At 43.0% G+C, this 19,285-nt stretch overlaps 1 protein-coding gene across 1 annotated transcript in view; it reads right to left on the minus strand.

Moving 5' to 3' along the window:
• Positions 1 to 12,524: 12,524 nt before the first annotated feature.
• The window catches only part of SPMAP2L (sperm microtubule associated protein 2 like), a 67,326-nt gene continuing 60,565 nt past the window's right edge, over positions 12,525 to 19,285 (minus strand). The window contains exons 7-9 of the mRNA XM_067035769.1: positions 16,358 to 16,489; positions 14,343 to 14,518; positions 12,525 to 12,707 (exon numbers count right to left, since the gene is read on the minus strand). Coding sequence (XP_066891870.1) covers positions 12,593 to 12,707; positions 14,343 to 14,518; positions 16,358 to 16,489 — 423 coding nt within the window. The 3' untranslated portion in view covers positions 12,525 to 12,592. The remainder of the gene's footprint in view (positions 12,708 to 14,342; positions 14,519 to 16,357; positions 16,490 to 19,285) is intronic.

The following is a 19,285-nucleotide window of genomic DNA, read 5'->3' on the forward strand; positions in this document are numbered from 1 at the left end:
AAAAGACCAGCAACCCGCTCAAGCTCAAGCTCCTGCGCTCACCAGACTCATAACTCTGACTTTGTTACCCCTACTGGCTGTGAGTAACTTTAGTCCTCACCTGCCCCAGCGTTTAACCTGGCAGGTAATTTCCCAAACTGGAGATGTAATATGGTCTGTTAGCCATACTGCTGCCCCTTGGACCTGGTGGCCAGACCTCTTCCCCGATGTTTGTAAGTTGGCCCTGGGAGCCCCCCCTAACTGGGATGTAGGGGGATATCACGATCAACAAACTGCCCCGAATCAGCGGCCGGGGACAGCGCCCGGGGACTGGGGATTAGTCCCTGGGGGGGGAGGTTGTTCGACCAAGAATCAGAGAATTATGCTCAGGGCCCTCTCCTTTTATGTATGCCCTGGATTCCATCGTCACCGGTCTTTGAATTATCGGTGCGGGGGAAGAGAACATTTCTATTGCAAGAGCTGGGGATGTGAAACCACTGGGGACACCTACTGGAAACCCACCTCTAGCTGGGATTTTATCAAGGTAATGGCCAACTACACTCATCACGACAATGTGCCCGAATGTTCAACGTGGTGCCATCCCCTTAAAATTTCTTTTAGTGAACCTGGGAAGAAAAACAAAAATTGGATAGGTGGCCATTCATGGGGTATAAGGTTTTACAAAGCAGAATATGATGATGGGCTCCTAATGACCATCAAATTAAAGATCGAGACCCCTACTCCCGTCCCTATGGGCCCCAATCCTGAGATTGGGCACCCTCTGCTACCCTTGGCCCCACCCACAATACTACCAGGGATAAGAAACCAGACTTCTGGACTAAAAGAAATAACAATCAAACCCAGAGCCCCCCGAGACCGAATGCTCTCATTGGTCCAGGCGGCTTTTGGGGTCCTAAATGCCACAAATCCAGAGGCTACCAAATCATGTTGGCTTTGCTATGCTGCTCCTCCCCCTTATTATGATGCTATAGGATATAGTTCTAATTTTAGTAATGTCAACTCTTCAGATCAATGTCGATGGAAACAAGAAGGAAATAGTAAATTGACCTTGTCTTCAGTATCAGGAAACGGTACATGTGTAGGAACGCCCCCCCCGTCCCATCGACATCTCTGTACCAATTCAAGCCTCCCACAGGGCTCAGGATATCTCCTCCCTCCTCAGGATGGATGGTGGGCATGTAACACGGGATTGACCCCTTGCATTTCTCTAGAGGTCCTCAATGCTTCGGCCGACTTTTGTGTGTTAGTCCAGCTGGTCCCCAGACTCATCTATCATTCAGATTCATCTTTTCTAGACGAATATGAAGGCAAAAGGAGACTTAGGAGAGAGCCCGTAACCCTCACCCTGGCTGTACTCCTAGGATTAAGAACGGCAGTCGGGGTAGGAACAGGTGCAACAGCCCTCATCCAACAACCTCACTACTATGCTAACTTAAGACAGGCTGTAGATGTCGATCTCCGGGCGTTAGAAAGTTCCATAACTCAGTTAAAAGAATCACTCACCTCGCTCTCAGAGGTAGTAATGCAGAACAAGAGGGGACTAGACCTGCTGTTCCTTAAGGAAGGTGGACTATGTGCCGCACTAAAAGAAGAGTGCTGTTTTTATATTGATCATTCTGGGGCTATCACCGAAACTATGGACAGGCTTAGGGAGCGCCTGGACAAAAGGCAACAAGAAAGGGAAAATCAAAAAGGATGGTTCCAATCATGGTTTGACAAATCACCCTGGCTTACTACTTTAATTTCCACCTTGTTAGGACCCCTCATTATTTTGTTGCTGCTCTTAACTTTTGGACCATGCATTTTAAATCGCTTGATAGCCTTTATCAGGCAACGTGTCAGCGCAGTACAAGTGTTAATGCTAAGACAACAATATCAAAGCTTGCAGAGAGAGGCTGAAATTCCATGATTGAAATTAATTGCAAAAAGAAAAGGGGGGAATGTAGGGCCTTAACTATACTTACACCCCTACTTCCCTATCGATACTTTTGAGCTTTAAGCTTTTTCGGCTGGCAATAAGATACTGGAATGTCCCCCCCCTGGGCAGAAACCGTTCCGAGCAAACAGGTATGGCGGGGGATGAAACCTCGAGCAAACCAGTATGGCGGGTGATAAGAATGATTAAGCCAGAGTTTAAAGGTCGCCCTAGCCAACCATAACTCATGTGACTCAACCCCCCACCACAAAAACACGAAAATGTAAAGTAGGCATCCGACAGCTAACCAATCAAGGAACTAGAGCCAAGACCCCACTCCGGTAAATGTAAAGTAGGCATCCGACAGCTAACCAATCAAGGAACTAGAGCCAAGTCCCCACTCCGGTCCAGGAACAAACAAACCAATGAGAAAAAAACCCTTGATATATCCACACTTTGCATAATGAAAAATGAAAGCTATAAAATGTATGTGATTCCGCTTGGGCGGGGTTCCTCTTCGGCCTCGTGCGTGAGGACCAAGGAACCCCGGTGCACCGGCTCCTAATAAACCTCTTGCGTGTTGCAGCGACTCTCGACTCCTGGCGGTTCTTGGGCGAGCTGGGATTCTTCGGAGACCGTTCAGGTCTAACAAATTCACGCAGCTTCTTACTAGACAATCACGGGTCACTTAAAAATCCCAGAGAAGCCAGAACTTAAAATGGCTCCCTGACCTAGGCGGTGCTTTAAGCTTTGCTAAAGCCAGGAATGTGGTGCTTTTAAACTATCCAAGCCCCAGGGCACTCCTGCCTGCTTAGATCATTATAGAAAATGCGGTGTGTTACCTGGGGTCTGTTACTGCTTTCCTTTGATGTCTATCTGCCCAAGCCTCAATCAGCCTCTCCCCGTTCACAGAGCAGCTGCCCGCCCACTGCCATCCTGTCCCTGGTATCCTGGGATGAATCTGCTTCCCACTTCACACTGAAGACCAGCTGCTTCTTTCTGCTCCCCTGCTCCCCCAGCCCCCTTTCTCTGTCTCCAGCCTTCTGCCTGCCCTGTCTTGCAATCCAGCCTAGGATGCCCAATATCCTGGAAGTTCCAACAGACCACGCCCTGGCAACCGAGAGCAGGCAGGCAGGCAGGCAGGCAGATGCGTGCTGCTAAGGGTGGGGAAGTTTTCCTAGCTGGCAGCACCTCCCAGACTGAGAAGAAAAACCAACACAAACTGTGAAAGAATGCATGCCTTCAGGCTCCCTCTCCTTACTGCCTGTGCTCTGTCTCTAAGGGTGGTCATAGGCCAGGACCTCCTCAGATAGTCCTCAGGAAGCAAAGCCCTCTGAAGGACGAGGGGAGAGAGTTAGGTAAGGTGGGAGGCTCGGCTTTGTTAATGACCAGACCACTCCTCTGCCTCAATTCATGCAGTTTCTTACTGGCCAATCAGGGGTCACTTAAGTTCAGGTCTGCTGTAGGTTAGTTCACACAAGTTGATAAAGGCACTTAAAACAGCGAATTGAGGGAGAAGTGTGTGCCTGCTCCTTTAGCAGACCCTAACCGAGTACTTGCTCACAAACCTATGAAAATCAGCTGGCTGCAGTCCGAACCCCTTGCCGCCCTCCCTACCACCCACCCACGGCTTCAGTCTCTTGCCCCACCAGCTTATTCACTGTTTCAGTTCCATACTGCTGAATAACAAACCAACCCAAAACAGTCGCTTAAAACGATCATTTTCTTTGCTGACCTTTCTGTGGGTTGGCCGGGCAGTCCTTCTGCTGGTCCTGCTGGCTCACTCACATGGATGCGTTCAGCAGAGGGCGAGCTGGCCGCCGGGCTCACAGGGGAGGTCTGGACTTCTCTTGCTATGAGGTCTCTCAAGGAGGCTGGGTTTCTCTCCATGCAGTTCTGGAGCAGCCTTCCAAGAAGGCAAGGCTGCTCGGGGCCTGGATTTGGAAGTCATACAATGTCACTTCTGCCATCTTCTGTTGGTCTAAGCAAGTCATAGGCACCCCAGACTCAAGGAATGGGGAAGTGGACTCCACGTCATTTTTGTTTTGTTTTGCGGTACGTGGGCCTCTCACTGTTGTGGCCTCTCCCGTCGCGGAGCACAGGCTCCGGACGTACAGGCTCAGCGGCCATGGCTCACGGGCCCAGCCGCTCCATGGCATGTGGGATCTTCCCGGACTGGGGTATGAACCCGTGTCCCCTGCATCGGCAGGCGGACTCTCAACCATCGTGCCACCAGGGAAGCCCCGGACTCCACTTCTTGATAGGAGGATTGTGTTTTCATTGGGACTACAATGGGTACCACCAGAGGAAGTAAACTCCATTATCTAAAAAGATGTGAAAAGCATCTTAATATCCACTAACACTAATGACTAAGAAAACAAAACCTACTTACCATGTACTGGATACTGTGCTAAGTACAATACTTCACAAGAACCCAGTGAGGTAGGTGTTAGAGATGAACATTTATCTCCCATTGCTCCCGTTTCCATGTGGAGAGGGAGAATTCCCCAGAGAACTTCCTGGTTTTTGCTCTCACCCACCCCTATTTCCTCCTTCCCGTGGGAGCAGTGGCTCCTCTGCTGGTGAATCTAGGAGGAGTGCATTTCTTCCTCCTTGAGATCTTAGAGCCATAAGCAGAATGTGTTCAGCCTGCTCCGGGGGCAGGTGTGTCTGGTGAATTGAGCCAGACGCTCAGTTCAGTTCAGGAGGAGGGGGATATTAGAAACCCAATTGGTTTCTAAAAAGTCAAAGTCACCTTCTCCACACAGCTTTACCAATTGTAAATGAGTTGTTGAACTCCATCTGCCTGGGTTTCTCAATTGTTTCTGAACTCTGGCAGGGAAAAGATGGGTATAATTTATTGGAAACTTCCAAATCTCGACAGCAAACACTATTAGCCCTTTTTCATTGAGAAGTTAAGTAATTTGTACAAGGTCGCACAACTAATACTTGGTAAGGCCTCATTCCAGACCAACCACCTTGAACCAGAAATGGAATTGCCTTCACCCCCCTCTCTCCTAGACTGCAGGAAGCCATGTAATATTTATGCTCCAATTTTTCTTCCTTCAACCAAATCCAGGTTAACAGACAAGTCTTTAACACCTTCTCTGTTCCCACTTGTTCACATCTTGTGTGTCAAGCACTTGCAACCTAGAGGTGGACAGAGGTATCCTGACCTTTGAAAATTTTTTTTTTTTTTTTTTTTTCCGGTATGCGGGCCTCACACTGTTGGTGGCCTCTCCCGTTGCGGAGTGCAGGCTCCGGAAGCACAGGCTCCGGAAGCACAGGCTCCGGAAGCACAGGCTCAGTGGCCATGGCTCACGGGCCCAGCCGCTCCACAGCATGTGGGATCTTCCCGGACCGGGGCACGAACCCGTGTCCCCTGCATCGGCAGGCGGATTCTCAACCACTGCGCCACCAGGGAAGCCCCTGACCTTTGAAAATTTAATCAGAGTTGACTCAAAATCCCTCCCCCACCAGCAGAAGTGTGGTGAAAGTCCTGAGTCCCTCCCATTCCCCTGGATTTGGGGTGGGAGCACCAGTTTATCTCGTTTTACCTTATTTCTAGTGGGTTGTAAATCCACGATCCTATTTCCACCAAATTATAAACTACCTCACCATCCTGTATGTGCTAGTTCTTCCCCACACTGTCCCCAGCCATGGAATACAGACACATTGCCTTGATTTCTCCCCTTAAACAGCCCTAACACCGTGTGGGAGTGAAGCAGACCTGATTGGTATGCAGCGTTGGGGGAGTTTTGAGCTGCTCAGGCCACTCAAGCCTCTGCTGAGACCTGTAACTGTCCATCCTAGCTCCCCTCCTATCTTGCACTTTATTATGTAAAACTTCAAACATATCTAACAGGAGAGAGACTATTGAATGAATAGTCTAGACAATGAACCCTAGGATTCCATCACTTAGTTTCAACAATCACCAACTCACAACTGAGAGTCATTTCATCTATACCCTCTCATCCAGTCCCCTGTTGGGATTATTGCAAAGCACACTCTAGATCTCACTTTATTCACAATTGTCTCAGCTTGCATCTCTAAAAGAACTGCTTTTAAAAGCATAACCACCATACCAATATGCTTCTAAATATAATTAACAGCAATTCTTGAATATCAGCAAATATCAAGTCAGGATTCCCCCTCTCCTGGTCCTCCCTCTTACCCTGTAGCTCCAACCACAGCTAACTGAGATGACTTGCACATGTACACCAGCAGCAGATCTCAGTTCTCAGTGCTACAACACAGACCCATATAAGGACTGCCTACCTGAACCCGGCCAACTGCCCCATTGGGCACAGTGGGCCCATTGCCTACAGACCACAACATTTTGAGGAGCTTACAAAAATGTTTTAGCTCTTTTTATATGAGAAAAAAAGATGAACTTTTAATTTCAAAGTCTTAACATATAATATTTATATGTTCATCTTTATACTAATGCAGTCATAAAATATAATTTTTTTTAATTTTTTTTTTTTTTTTTTTTGCGGTACGCGGGCCTCTCACTGCTGTGGCCTCTCCCGTTGTGGAGCACAGGCTCCGGACGCGCAGGCTCAGCGGCCATGGCTCACGGGCCCAGCCGCTCCGCGGCATGTGGGATCTTCCCGGACCGGGTCACGAACCCGTGTCCCCTGCATCTGCAGGCGGACTCTCAACCACTGTGCCACCAGGGAAGCCCTTAATATTATTTTAAGGAAGAAAGGACCCAGAAAAGCAAAAGTGCCTAGGGTCCCTGAAAGTCATAATACAGCCCTGCAGCTGCCATCTCCTTTTAGATGTCTCAAAGGTGTCCTCTAATCTAAGTGTCCTGAACTGAACTCATGCTTTTCCACTCTTTTCTTCTGGTCATCTCCCGGTGTTCCCTACGTCAGCGAAGGGCTCACTGTTGTGGAAAAGATCAGTCAAATGAGAACACACGCATTTATTTATTTATTCAGAGACTGCTATGGCCAGGGAGTCAGCCACCATCACTTGCAGCTGGCAGAGACTCAAAGGCAGAGGAGTGGGGCAACTTTATAGCGGGTGGGGGGCAGGAGACGGAGGCTTTGGGAATACTCTGTTAGACCCTGTTGGCATGGGGAAGATGGAGACCGCCTAACTAGAAACAGGGCATCCTATGCGATTGGTTTGGGGAATACATTTGGCTTTCTCTACCTGGTCCTGAGATGGAAATGGGGGCAAAAAATAGGTATCAGTTGGGACCACTGGCCAGATCCTGACCATTCTGGGCTGATTGCTGCAGAGGCTGTGGCTTGGATTCCTGACCTGGTTGCTGCAGAGGTGGTGAGTCAGAGTTCTACTGTCATATGTGGCCTGGCCATTGTCCACTTGTATATTCAGACCCTCACTATCTATCTTGTTTCATAAGTTAGAAATCGAGGAATTATCTTGAATGCTTTTCTCTCCCCAACCCCATATCCAAACTGTCACCAAATCCTGTGAAAATACACCTCCTCAAATATCTCTCAAGGCCTGTCTCTTCCTTGCATCTCCACCACGGTACCACCAAACTATTTTCATCTTTCATCTGATCTACTAAGTAGCCTCCTAACTTGGTCTATTTCCCTCCACTGCCCCCTCCCCAATTTATTTGTAGAAGTAATGTTTTCAAAAGGCAACCATGGTTACATTATCCTCATGCTTAAATTATTTCAACAGCTCCCACTGGTTTTAGTATAAAGACTAAAATCTTCAAGGTGGCCTCCAGGGCCCTGTACAGTCTGGCTTCCGTCCTCTGCCTCCTCACTGATCACACACCCCCTTTTTTCTTCCCATCTGAGCCACGCTGGCCTTTCAGTCCCCAACACCTCTACCCATCTGCCACAGGGGATTTACTGCAAGGCTGTGCACAGCTCCTGAGGCAGATGAACAGGGGAGGGCCGCGGTGGGGGCCAGGGCAGCTCCAGGTATCAAAAGTTGGTGAACAGTGAAGTCTCATCAGGGCATCATTACTGGGAACGACCGCCTCCAACTACCCCTGCCTCTGCACCACTCTACCCATGATCCAAAGCCCCAGAGGACAGTTTAATGAGCTGGCTCGCATGCCCATCCCTTGGCCAGGGTACCTGGAATAAAAGTCTCAATAAACCTTTATTGATGAAGAGAAATCCCCCAAAGAAAATTGGGAGTTCTTACCGGAAGGAGGAGGAATGGGTGCAGGGTCGCCCCCAAATCAACAAATATCCACTAACCACATTTCCCACTCCTGGACTGATTTCCTGTCCTTTCTTTGTGAGTTAACCCTACTTAATTTTTAGATTCCAGCCCGACGTCCTTTCATTAAAGAATCCTTCCCTCACCTTCCCAAGGGAGTCAAGGTTCTCTATTCTGTCATTCTACAGCACTATAACCTCTCCTTCATAGCACTTGCCATTGCTGTATTTTACATTTATTTGTGAATGTATGAATAACATCCATGTCTCCCAATTGGCTAAATAGCCTGTGAGAGCAGAGCCCATATATGTTTGGCTTACTATGATAGCTTTAGTGCCTAGCACAGTGCCTGGCAAAGCAAAGACATCAAACAAACATTCATTTAATGTATGAATCAAGCCATAAAGATATTTCTTTTCCCAGTGATATGAATTATGCCACTCCCCCCTTAGAAGGCAAAAGGAGCTAAATTTTAAACAATTTTTTCCAATTCATACTTTATTATATAACGTTCGTATTTACTCTTTACAATAATGCCACAGGAGCTCACTTTATACATAAAGAAACTGAGGCACAGGGAGTTAAGGAATTTTTCAAAATCACATACCTGGTAAATGATCCATGTGGGATACAAACCCAGGACTGATTCCAAAACTCAAGTTCAAATCTACCATACGGTGTCATATACCAATTTCACCTCAAAAAAAAAAGTGGTTGTGGTAAAAATATATATATTTTTTAAACTATATAATTATATAATCTATACAGTTATATAAAATTCTTCCTCCTAGTTCCAAAAGAAGCTATTTAGAATTGCTACTAATTTTTAAAACAATCTGGAGAGATTGTTCAACATGTTTAGTTTCAGTCCTTCAGATAAAAATCCAGAGTACCAAACATTTCATTGATTGTTCAAGAAAAGTATTAAATCCATGGTTAAATCACAATAAAACAACACCTGGATGATTCATAGTTTAGCACTTTTATAGTTAAATAAAGGTACATATCTTCTAGTTCTGTTTTTCAGTAAGAAAACTAAACAAAGTAGAATACCTTCTCTATCTCTTCTTATAGTATAATTGAAGGTAAAACTAATAATATTGGGGAATTAAAGAAGTTAAAATTATTACTTAAATGTGAGGTATTTCTTTGCTATTACTTTTTTTAAAAATAGATTTTATTTATTTTATTTTTGGCTATGTTGGGTCTTTCTTGCTGCGCGCAGGCTTTTCTCTGTTTGTGGCGAGCAGGGACTATTCTTCGTTGTGGTGCGTGGGCTTCTCATTGCGGTGGCTTCTCTTGTCACAGAACACGGGCTCTAGGCGTGTGGGCTTCAGTAGTTGTGGCACGCGGGCTTAAGTAGTTGTGACTTGTGGGCTCCAGAGCGCGGGCTCAGTAGTTGTGGCGCACGGGCTTAGTTGCTCCGCGGCATGTGGGATCTTCCTGGACCAGGGCTCGAACCTGTGTGCCCTGCATTGGCAGGCGGATTCTTAACCACTGCGCCACCAGGGAAGCCCCTTACTTTTCAATTATAACTACCAGAGTAATAGTGGTCAATTATTACTCACTAGTACACTATTTAAATTTAGTAAAATACGGGCTTCCCTGGTGGCGCAGTGGTTGAGAATCCGCCTGCCGATGCAGGGGACATGGGTTCGTGCCCCAGTCTGGGAAGATCCCACATGCCGCGGAGCAGCTGGGCCTGTGAGCCATGGCCACTGAGCCTGTGCGTCTGGAGCCTGTACTCCGCAACGGGAGAGACCACAACAGTGACAGGCCCGCGTACCACAAAAAAAAAAAAAAAAAATTAACAATGGAATGCGTTCCTTTTTACCTCCCTGTAAAATATGCTGTTATTTATTAAATGTATTCATTTTGGCACTTTAAGGTCAGTTGATTTTCTTCATACAAATTTTAATACTACCTTCTCTTTTGAATATTTAGATGAATATATTTAATTTTTCCTACTGTTCAAGAAATCAAAACAAAACATATTTTATATCACCATTTTAATGAGCTTTGCTTTAATGATTAATTCAATGTGAAGTTAGTCTATACTTGAGTTATGAAAATAGAAAATAATTTTTCAGATGCTTGAGTTAGGGGTACAATGATAGTCAAGTATAACAAAATGCTGTTTAATTAAACTTATCTAGTGGGAATTTTCAATTAAGCTTTCATTTTGTTTTCGAGAACCAGAGGAAGGAAGAAGGGAATATTATCAGGTAAGGCAGAATAAAACAGTTTTAACCTTCATCCTGTGTCCTGAGGAATTTCAGGCCTTCCTGAACTAGTGGCTTTAAAAAAATCCTTCAATAGTTTAGTTAGACCATGAATAGTCTCATTGATGCCGTATTCCAAAATGAACAATCTTAACTTACCTAAATTTCACAAATCTAATAACATTCTCTACCTTTCTCCTAACAGGGAGCTGAAAATCACTCCAAGGCTTAACAGAGACAGTTAATACAGTAGTCTGGGAATAAAAGCTGCAGAAAGGTGGACATTTACAGCTATTACACTCGACAGCTAAAAGGGGTGAGAAGACATTTCAGCTTCTTAGCGAAATTATTATAACTTTTGGTAGTTAATCACAGGCCTCTGCAGTATTCCTCAATGAGATTATTTAATTATAATTTAACCACTTCTTTAAAGGATTCAGGAAGTTTTCAATTTACACGCAAACACATAATAAAGACAAATACAGACACACATGCTTATGAACATGCACACACATATACACTCCATGGAACAAGTAAAAATAAATTCAGATTAAATTACCGGAAACCAAGCAGAAGAGGGGCACAGATGAGCTGTCAACCTCCTGCGGTGGTGGTGGAGGAGGTGATGATGGTGGCAGCTGTTATTGCTTGGTTTCTTGCTATGACTAGTCATGATGCTAGGAATTTTACTTGCTGAGGGGCTCACCATGTTTGAACATTACATTCATCAAGCTCTAAGATTCTTGTATCCAAGTCAAAGGGAGGAAATAGGCAAAAGGTGAATATAATTTAGGAATTTAAAAACAGAACCGTAATTCATGGCAAGAAACAATCTGCTTACATGTAGTTTAAATATCACAGACTCTCACCTTTCTTACTGAATTTTTACAGATATCCCTGAATAGATGTTTCTTCATTTGTTGTTTGTCCTAAGGGCCATTTCCAGAAGCTTTAATTTAAAAAAATAATAATATTCACTAGAGAGTGTGGTCACTGGAGTTCCCATGCCACCTTGCTGGAAGTCCATCTCTTCAGAGTACTTTTTAATAGATACATTTCATCATGTTCTGAAACATACAAACGTTGAAGGTGTCTCAGAAATGTACTTGGGTGTTATAAATTTCATGATTTATTCTAGACCCAGACAAATTCCAGTTGGACTTTTTGTCCTGCAGTAATCAATTTACATACTAGGTTCAATTTGGGCAATTTAGGTGATTTATTCCAATAGTACAAAAAATACACTTGCTGTGCAATCCAAGGATGGACAACTCTACCACAGGCCTATCTCAGAGAGCACTGACCGTGAAAAGTGACTGTCTCTCTTCCTCTTTGTTGGATTCAAATTCAATAGCTCTAGACTTGTTTATTTTCATTAGAGCTAGGAAAAGAATTTAGCTTCATTTTAATCAATACACCTAGCTTTTTTTCTACTTAAAAAAATAAAAAATACTAAAACAAAAACCAACCATTGTATGGTATTGCCTCTCCAGGACACTAGTTATCTCTTTAACATAAACGCCTTAGAGATAGAACTCATTCATCTGTAAAACTGGTTTTCAAACAAGTTCATTTTCATGTAAATCTAGATAGGCAGTTTACTTTGTAAAATACTAATCCATGGAGAGAATAAAGCAAATGAAATAAAACCTCTGGGCAGATGCAATTTGACAAAGCATTATAATGCTTACCAAATGTTTAGCTTCTTCTGTCATTCATGATAAATGACAATGAGTATGAGTGAAGGAACAGAAGTTGGTGGAGATGTGATCATTTAAGGTAACCTATTCCCTCAATTTCATCTACAGATTATATAAAGCATTTTGATTTAGCCACAAAGGCTTCACGATTTCAGTGTTATTTCTTGGTAATGAGGGGACGTTGGAAAAGTAACACAAGGAATGATTTCAGTTCTCAGGATTTATTAGAGAAGGCACTGAGGTGAGATCAGCTACTGGAGAACACAGATCTCACTGGGAAAAGAAAAGCAAAACCAGCAAATATAAGGAAGAATGTATCTTCAGGTCAGTCAGAGCAATGAGACAGCCGAGATGCACGTGAGGAGATAGTAAGGATGATAAGGCAGGTTATCATTTTCTCTTCTATTGCATGCTGGAGTCCCCAGACCTGATAAAGACATGATTACAGGTAACAGCAGCAGTGGTGTTCCCTAGAGGTCTCGCGTGTTTTGAGGGAGTGGGGGCTATAAACTGATAGTACCAGACAAGGGAACTAAGTCATCTAATATGTCTTCTAGAAACATAATGAGTTTGACTGATGTGGCTTTCTGTGTTTAACGCGTAAGAGGTTGTGCCAACTCATGGATCCTTGGAGAACACCGCGTTTTCAAAGCAGCTGGCTTGACTTTAAAGACTTCTGGATCGTAATATACAGTATGCACAGGAGTCCTGAAATGGAAAAAAGGATTTGACCTAAAATAAGATGAACAGAAAAGGGAACTAACATTTCTCAGGCATCCACTATGTGTTAGGCACTATATTATCTCATTCTGATTTTCTTAAGCACCACATAAAACAGGTATCATGACCTCCACTATCCATATAAGGAAATGAAGGCTCAGGGAAGTTGTAAGAATGACCTGTGGTCAAGTCTAGATTTGTATATGTGTCAAATTCCAAAGGCTTTCCTCTTTCCATAGAAAGTAAATTCTGGAAATTTCTCAATAATTTGACGATGTTAAAACAAGCCAGACAATCCACTGGTGAACTTAAAGAAATCAATTTTTTGAAGTTTTCATCCTTAACGCCTTAACCACCAAATAATAATCTTGCTACCAGGATAGACTCTTGAGCACTTGATCTTACTCCTCACTTTCCTTTGTCAGTGTACAGAGAATGAGTGTCATTTCATTTGACGTTCAACTTTTTTTTTTTTTTAAGGAAAAACACATTAAAAATTTAAAAAATTGGGACTTCCCTGGTGGTGCAGTGGTTAAGAATCCGCCTGCCAATGCAGGGGACATGGGTTCGAGCCCTGGTTCAAGAAGATCCCACGTGATGTGGAGCAACTAAGCCTGTGCACCACAACTACTGAGCCTGCGCTCTAGAGTCTGCGAGCCACAACTACTGAAGCCCGCGCGCCTAGAGCCCATGCTCTGCAACGAGAAGCCACCGCAATAAAAAGCCCGCGCACCGCAACGACGAAGAGTAGCCCCTGCTCGCCAGAGCTAGAGAAAGCCCGCGCACAGCAACAAGGACCCAACGCAGCCAAAAATAAATAAATTTTAAAAAAAAAAATTAAAATTTTAAAATATTTTAAAAATATGTTATTATATAAGACCGAACACACTTCCTATTCCCTGAGCTCAAGACTAGTACAACTTTTTCAGTTAGGTTTTCTTGATGGTGCTTTAAAAAGGGGATCAGGTATTATCTCTTGAAGGTAACAAAATGAACTGAGGTTCAGGCAAGTTGAGAGGTCTTCTAAAAAATGAACAGGAATTAGAGGCAATTTCTTCTTTGTTGAATATATTTTCCGATTTATTTGAAATAGTTCATACATGTACATGATGCAAAAACATTGAAAAATACAAAAGCCTATTTAGTGAAAAATAAGTCTTCCTACCATCTTGGCTCCCTAAGCCCCCAAAATAACTATTGTTATTAGCTTCTTACATACTCCTGTGAGACAGTATAGGCATATGTAAGCAAATATATGGCATATATGTATTTTTTCTTACACAAATTACAACATATTATGTTTCTGTTCTGCAACTTATTAGATCAATATATGTTAGATAAATAATCCTTATCAATATATGTTAGAAAAATAATCCCATATCCATAATTACAGAGTTGTCTCTTAGGTCTAAAGTTCAATACTAGTCCACTAGCCCTTTAACTGTAGCCTTATATTTATGGTAAGAAGACCATAGATTTGTCACAATAAATATAACAAATATGATGATTTTTAAAATTTTTAGTATTTCTATGATTCATTTCACTGACCTTAACAGGTCAACTTTTCCCTGTCCCTAGCACCCCCTGCCTTTCCTGTCCCATCTTAGCCTTAGATTGATATACCTTGTATTTGGATTAGCTAGTTCTTGAATTCTGGGAGATATCTTGGAATGGATAGTGGCACAAGATACTGGCCAGTAGGCATCACGGGGAGGTAAATAATCTTGATGAAGAGGCCTGGCCTTGGCTAGAGCTAGTATTCGAGGGCTAGGTTTGGCGAGCAAGGCAGCACAGGATATCTATAGTGGAAAACAAAACGACACAAAAACACACTTCAAATTTCACCACGTCTCCCTCTCTTTTCAGCTACAGCCCTAATCGAGTCACCATCCTTTCTCTCCTGGATTACTGTAACAGACTCTCCTAACTGATCTCCCTGCTTCCATTCTCACTCCTCCACAACCCAGCCTTCACCCAACAGTTACTGAGGGAGAGAAGGAGCATTTTAACAAGTGTTATTCCATGAGCTAGACAGTGTTCTCAGTGATCTGCCTAAATCATTCCCATGCAATCACTGTAACAGCTTCATGAGGGAAGTACTTTCCAAGGCCCAAGCCAGATCATGTCACTCCCAGTGTTTAAAATCTTCCAGTGTCTCTCCATTTTGCTAAGAATAACGCTGCGGCCTAGAAGGTCCTACATGATCTGCCTACTATACCCTCCTCCAACCTCACCTTCCTCCCATCCCCAACTCAATCACTATGACCCTGGCCACACAAAGCCCCGGTGGCCCAGCTCTTTCCATCTCAGGACCTTTGCACTTACTAGTTCTGCTTGAAACCTTCTTCCCTCAATCTTGTCATGGCTGCCTCTTTGTCATTCAAGTCCCTAGACCCAAACATCACATCCTCGAGGAGTTCTTCCCTGACCATCCAAGATATATCAGCCTCTCTAATTACCCTCTTCCACAGTACTTGTTTAATCTTCTTCATAGCACTTAACAACACCTGACTTAGCTCATTTATTTCATTGTTGGTATGTTTACTGTCTGTTTCTCCCCACCAGAATATAAGCAGCTTGAGAGAAGTACTTGTTTGCCAAAAGCTAGACTAGGCTCTGGTGCATAATTGGTGCTGAATAAATATATTCTGACTGACTGACTCATCAACTCCCTTTGGTCTTACTTTGGAAACCACATCTGCCAGGAGGCCTTTCTATTATGTTGCTTTACTGGTAAAATAGGAAAGATGACATAGAGCTACTATTCTCTCTCAAGTGCTCATTCAAAAGAATGAGGACCACAACAAACACCACTCAGTAGCCCTGAAAATGTTCTATATTGCACTGATACAGATCAGTTTGGGTTCTAAGAGTATGATTATGTGCCATGGTATCACTTTTTTAAAGGATTTTTTTTAAACCCCCGAACAATCCACGGAATGTGCCAGGCTCTCTGCTGAGCACCTGCCTTATCTATTATCACAAGTCGTTAACAGCCCTGAAACTGGGAATTGTTATCTTCACAATCCCCTTGCTCACTCTGCTCCACCCAACTTCAAAGCTATTCAACTTAAGGACTAGAACATTCTCTTCTCAGATCTTCACTTAGCTGACTCCTTCTCATTATTCAGGTTTCAGCTCAAATATCCCTTCCTTAAGAGAGGCTTTCCCTGACTACCATACGCAAAGAAGCTTATTTTCCACCCCCAGCCATAGTCACTCATTTCCCATTTTATTTTCCTCATAGCACTTACCACTACCTGACATTATCTTATCTGTTTCCTTATTTACTTTCTGTCTCCCTCCATCTCGTTCACTGGGCACGGTGCCAGGCACACAGTAGAGATTCAAATGCTTATTGAATGAATAACGCTCAGGAAGTTTATTACAACATCACAGAACTAGTAGTGGTGAGGCAGGAATTTGAACCCAGCTCTTACTGACTCCAAAGTCCATGCTCTTCACCCTCTACCCACAGCCTCTCTCCATATCTGGCAGCTAAGTCTTCCTTCCTGCCACAGACCACTCTTTCAAGGTTTTCTTTTCCAATGACTTTGGTCTATACCCTATAGAAGTGAAACAACACCCTAGGAACAAACAGAAAGTGAACTGAAGGATGCCAAGGAGTGATGGCTTACAGGATGGATGGGCATTTCACTTCTTTCTCTTTCAAAGCCCAGACCCTCTATCTTAATCCTTGGATGGCCAAGGTCTACAGTTCTTGGAGTTGCAACAGCAGTCAGGGCAGATGTTGCAATTTTGGTTTCAGTCTAGGGGAGAAAAAGAAAACAGTACCTGTAAGCATCAAACAATAAACACTATCGCAACCAAAGTTACAAAGTAGTATCTGACCACTGGACCAGACTTCTCAGTAAATCCAGCAGAAAGGATGAGAATACTGCAGTAACATATGATCATAGCTGAAAGGATCAGTTTCCATCCTTCTCGAACTAGGTTGTATAAATTCCAACCCAGATGTTTTGGAACTTACTGTTAAACTAAAGATGGGAGAAAATGACAAGTACACTAATGCACTAAGAGATAAATGGCAATGCTGACTACTAGAACAATAAACTCAGCCAAGAGGGAAGTTCTTAGCCCTATCACATGAGAACACTATAAGGGGGAGAGCTCTGCTTTGTTCTTAATTATCTTGCCCTTTGGAAATTGGAATTCACATTATTATAAATCCCCATGCTTAAAATGAATCTAAGTAGCTCTTTTCTAATTGGAATGGACAATACAAAGTAACCAAAGACAAGAGGAAGAAAGGCAGAACAGAACGATATCTCCACAGACAATGTTGTACTGGTCCCCCAAGACACTCCTCACTACCTTAATTGTGGAAATGTGTTCAAATTACATGATCTTCTATTTAAATTACTTATATCCAAACACAAAACTTACCACAAAACTTTGAGGGGGGAATATAATCAAGAACTGGAAATGAAATAGCGTTTTAACTGTGGGTAGAAAAGTAACACACAAGGTATGTTCCAAACCCCTTCTTATGTTGTTTAAAATGATGACCATGGGCTTCCTTGGTGGCGCAGTGGTTAAGAATCTGCCTGCCAATGCAGGGGACACGCGTTTCAGCCCTAGCCCGGGAAGATCCCACATGCCGCAGAGCAACTAAGCCCATGTGCCACAACTACTGAGCCTGCGCTCTAGAGCCTGCTAGTCACAACTACTGAGCCCACATGCCACAACTACTGAAGCTCGCGTGCCTAGAGCCTGTGCTCTGCAACAAGAGAAGCCACTGTAATGAGAAGCCCGTGTACCACAACGGAGAGTAGCCCCCGCTCACCACAACTAGAGAAAGCCCATGCTCAGCAATGAAGACCCAACACAGACAAAAATAAGTAAATAAAATAAATAAATAAATAAATAAAAATGATGACGATGATGATACTAACACAGACAGTATTTTACACCTATTAATTCATTTATTCCTCACCTGGGTATCATTTTTATTTCTATTTCACTAATGGAGAAAGCAAGGTATTGTGAAGTTTGGCAATTTATTTAAGTTTATATGGTTTGTAAATGGCAGAGCTGGGATTCAAACAAAGGTCCTATCTATCTACAGAATACCATGAAGTAGTAATCAAGCATTTCCAATGAATAAAGCTTTGTCTCCTATCAGGCTCTTGGAAAATCAAAAAAATATATGACAATCAGTACCTTCAGTTAAGGCTTACAATCAAAAAGGAAATAAAACAATCATTCATTAATTCGTTATACAAATATCTCTCTATTATGTAAGACAACACAAAGAATAATAAACCAGTACCTTTCCTTAAAGTAGTTTGCAACTTAGAAGGAATCATAAAACCTATAAGCAAATCACTGATTATCTGATATCCATAAAAGAGAATAAAGTTTTGAGGAATATCAGAGGAAATGTGGGAGAATCCAAGATGAATTCTCTTTTCATGGATTAAGAGATATTAAATTGGGCCTTGAAAGAAGGGTCAGATTCTGACAAGTAGAGGGAGGAGAAAAGATAGGGAGAATGAAGGAAGGAAGACTGAAGGGAAAGTCTGGACACAGAAGCAAGGAGGCATGGAGCAGATTGTGTCTGGTCAGGCAGGGAGATCAGGCTTGCAAATACATCTGAAACTAGGTTAGATGTGGAGGGCACTGCTCACAGCCAGCAAAGAATCATGAAATCTTTTCACTGGAGAGGAAGCAGGGTCAGGGCTGGAGATTAATCTGTCAGGCATGTGGGACAAAGACTGAAGCGGGACATGGGAAGCCAGAAGGACAATAAGAAACTTACGGCCAAAAGAAGAAAAACAAGGGCATACATAACCTATCCGATTCTTAAAAAAAAAAAAAATATATATATATATTTTTTTTTTTTTTAAAAATAAATTTATTTATTTATTTTTGGCTGCATTGGGTCTTCGTTGCTGCACGTGGGCTTTCTCTAGTTGTGGCGAGTGGGGGCTACTCTGCGTTGCAGCGCGCGGGCTTCTCATTGCAGTGGCTTCTCTTGTTGCGGAGCATGGGCTCTAGGTGCACAGGCTTCAGTAGTTGTGGCTCCTGTGCTCTAGAGTGCAGCCTCAGTAGTTGTGGTGCACAGGCTTAGTTGCTCTGTGGCATGTGGGATCTTCCCAGACCAGGGCTCGAACCCGTGTCCCTTGCATTGGCAGGATTCTTAACCACTGCGCCACCAGGGAAGCCCTAAAATATTTTTAAATTTACAATAATTTAAGCAAAATGATACTTGCATAAAAATAGATCAGTGTAACCAAATAGAGAATTCAGAAATATTATCTAGTACAGTGGTTCTCAATTTTTTTGGTCTAGAGCCCATTTACACTTTTTAAAAAAATTGAATAAATTTGATGTGTAACATTCTTTACCCTCTTAAAAAGTGACTGAGGGCTTCCAAAGACTGAGACATTTAAGAACATTTATTATTTCAAATAAAAAGAACCCATTACATGGAAATACAAATATTTTTTATGACAAAGAACTATATTTTCCAAAAAAAATTGTGACAAGACTGATATGTTTACATTTTTGCAAACCTCTTTAATATCTTGTTTAAGAAGACA

The sequence above is a fragment of the Kogia breviceps genome, chromosome 6 (assembly GCF_026419965.1).
Source record: "Kogia breviceps isolate mKogBre1 chromosome 6, mKogBre1 haplotype 1, whole genome shotgun sequence".
NCBI classification, from domain to species: domain Eukaryota; kingdom Metazoa; phylum Chordata; class Mammalia; order Artiodactyla; family Physeteridae; genus Kogia; species Kogia breviceps.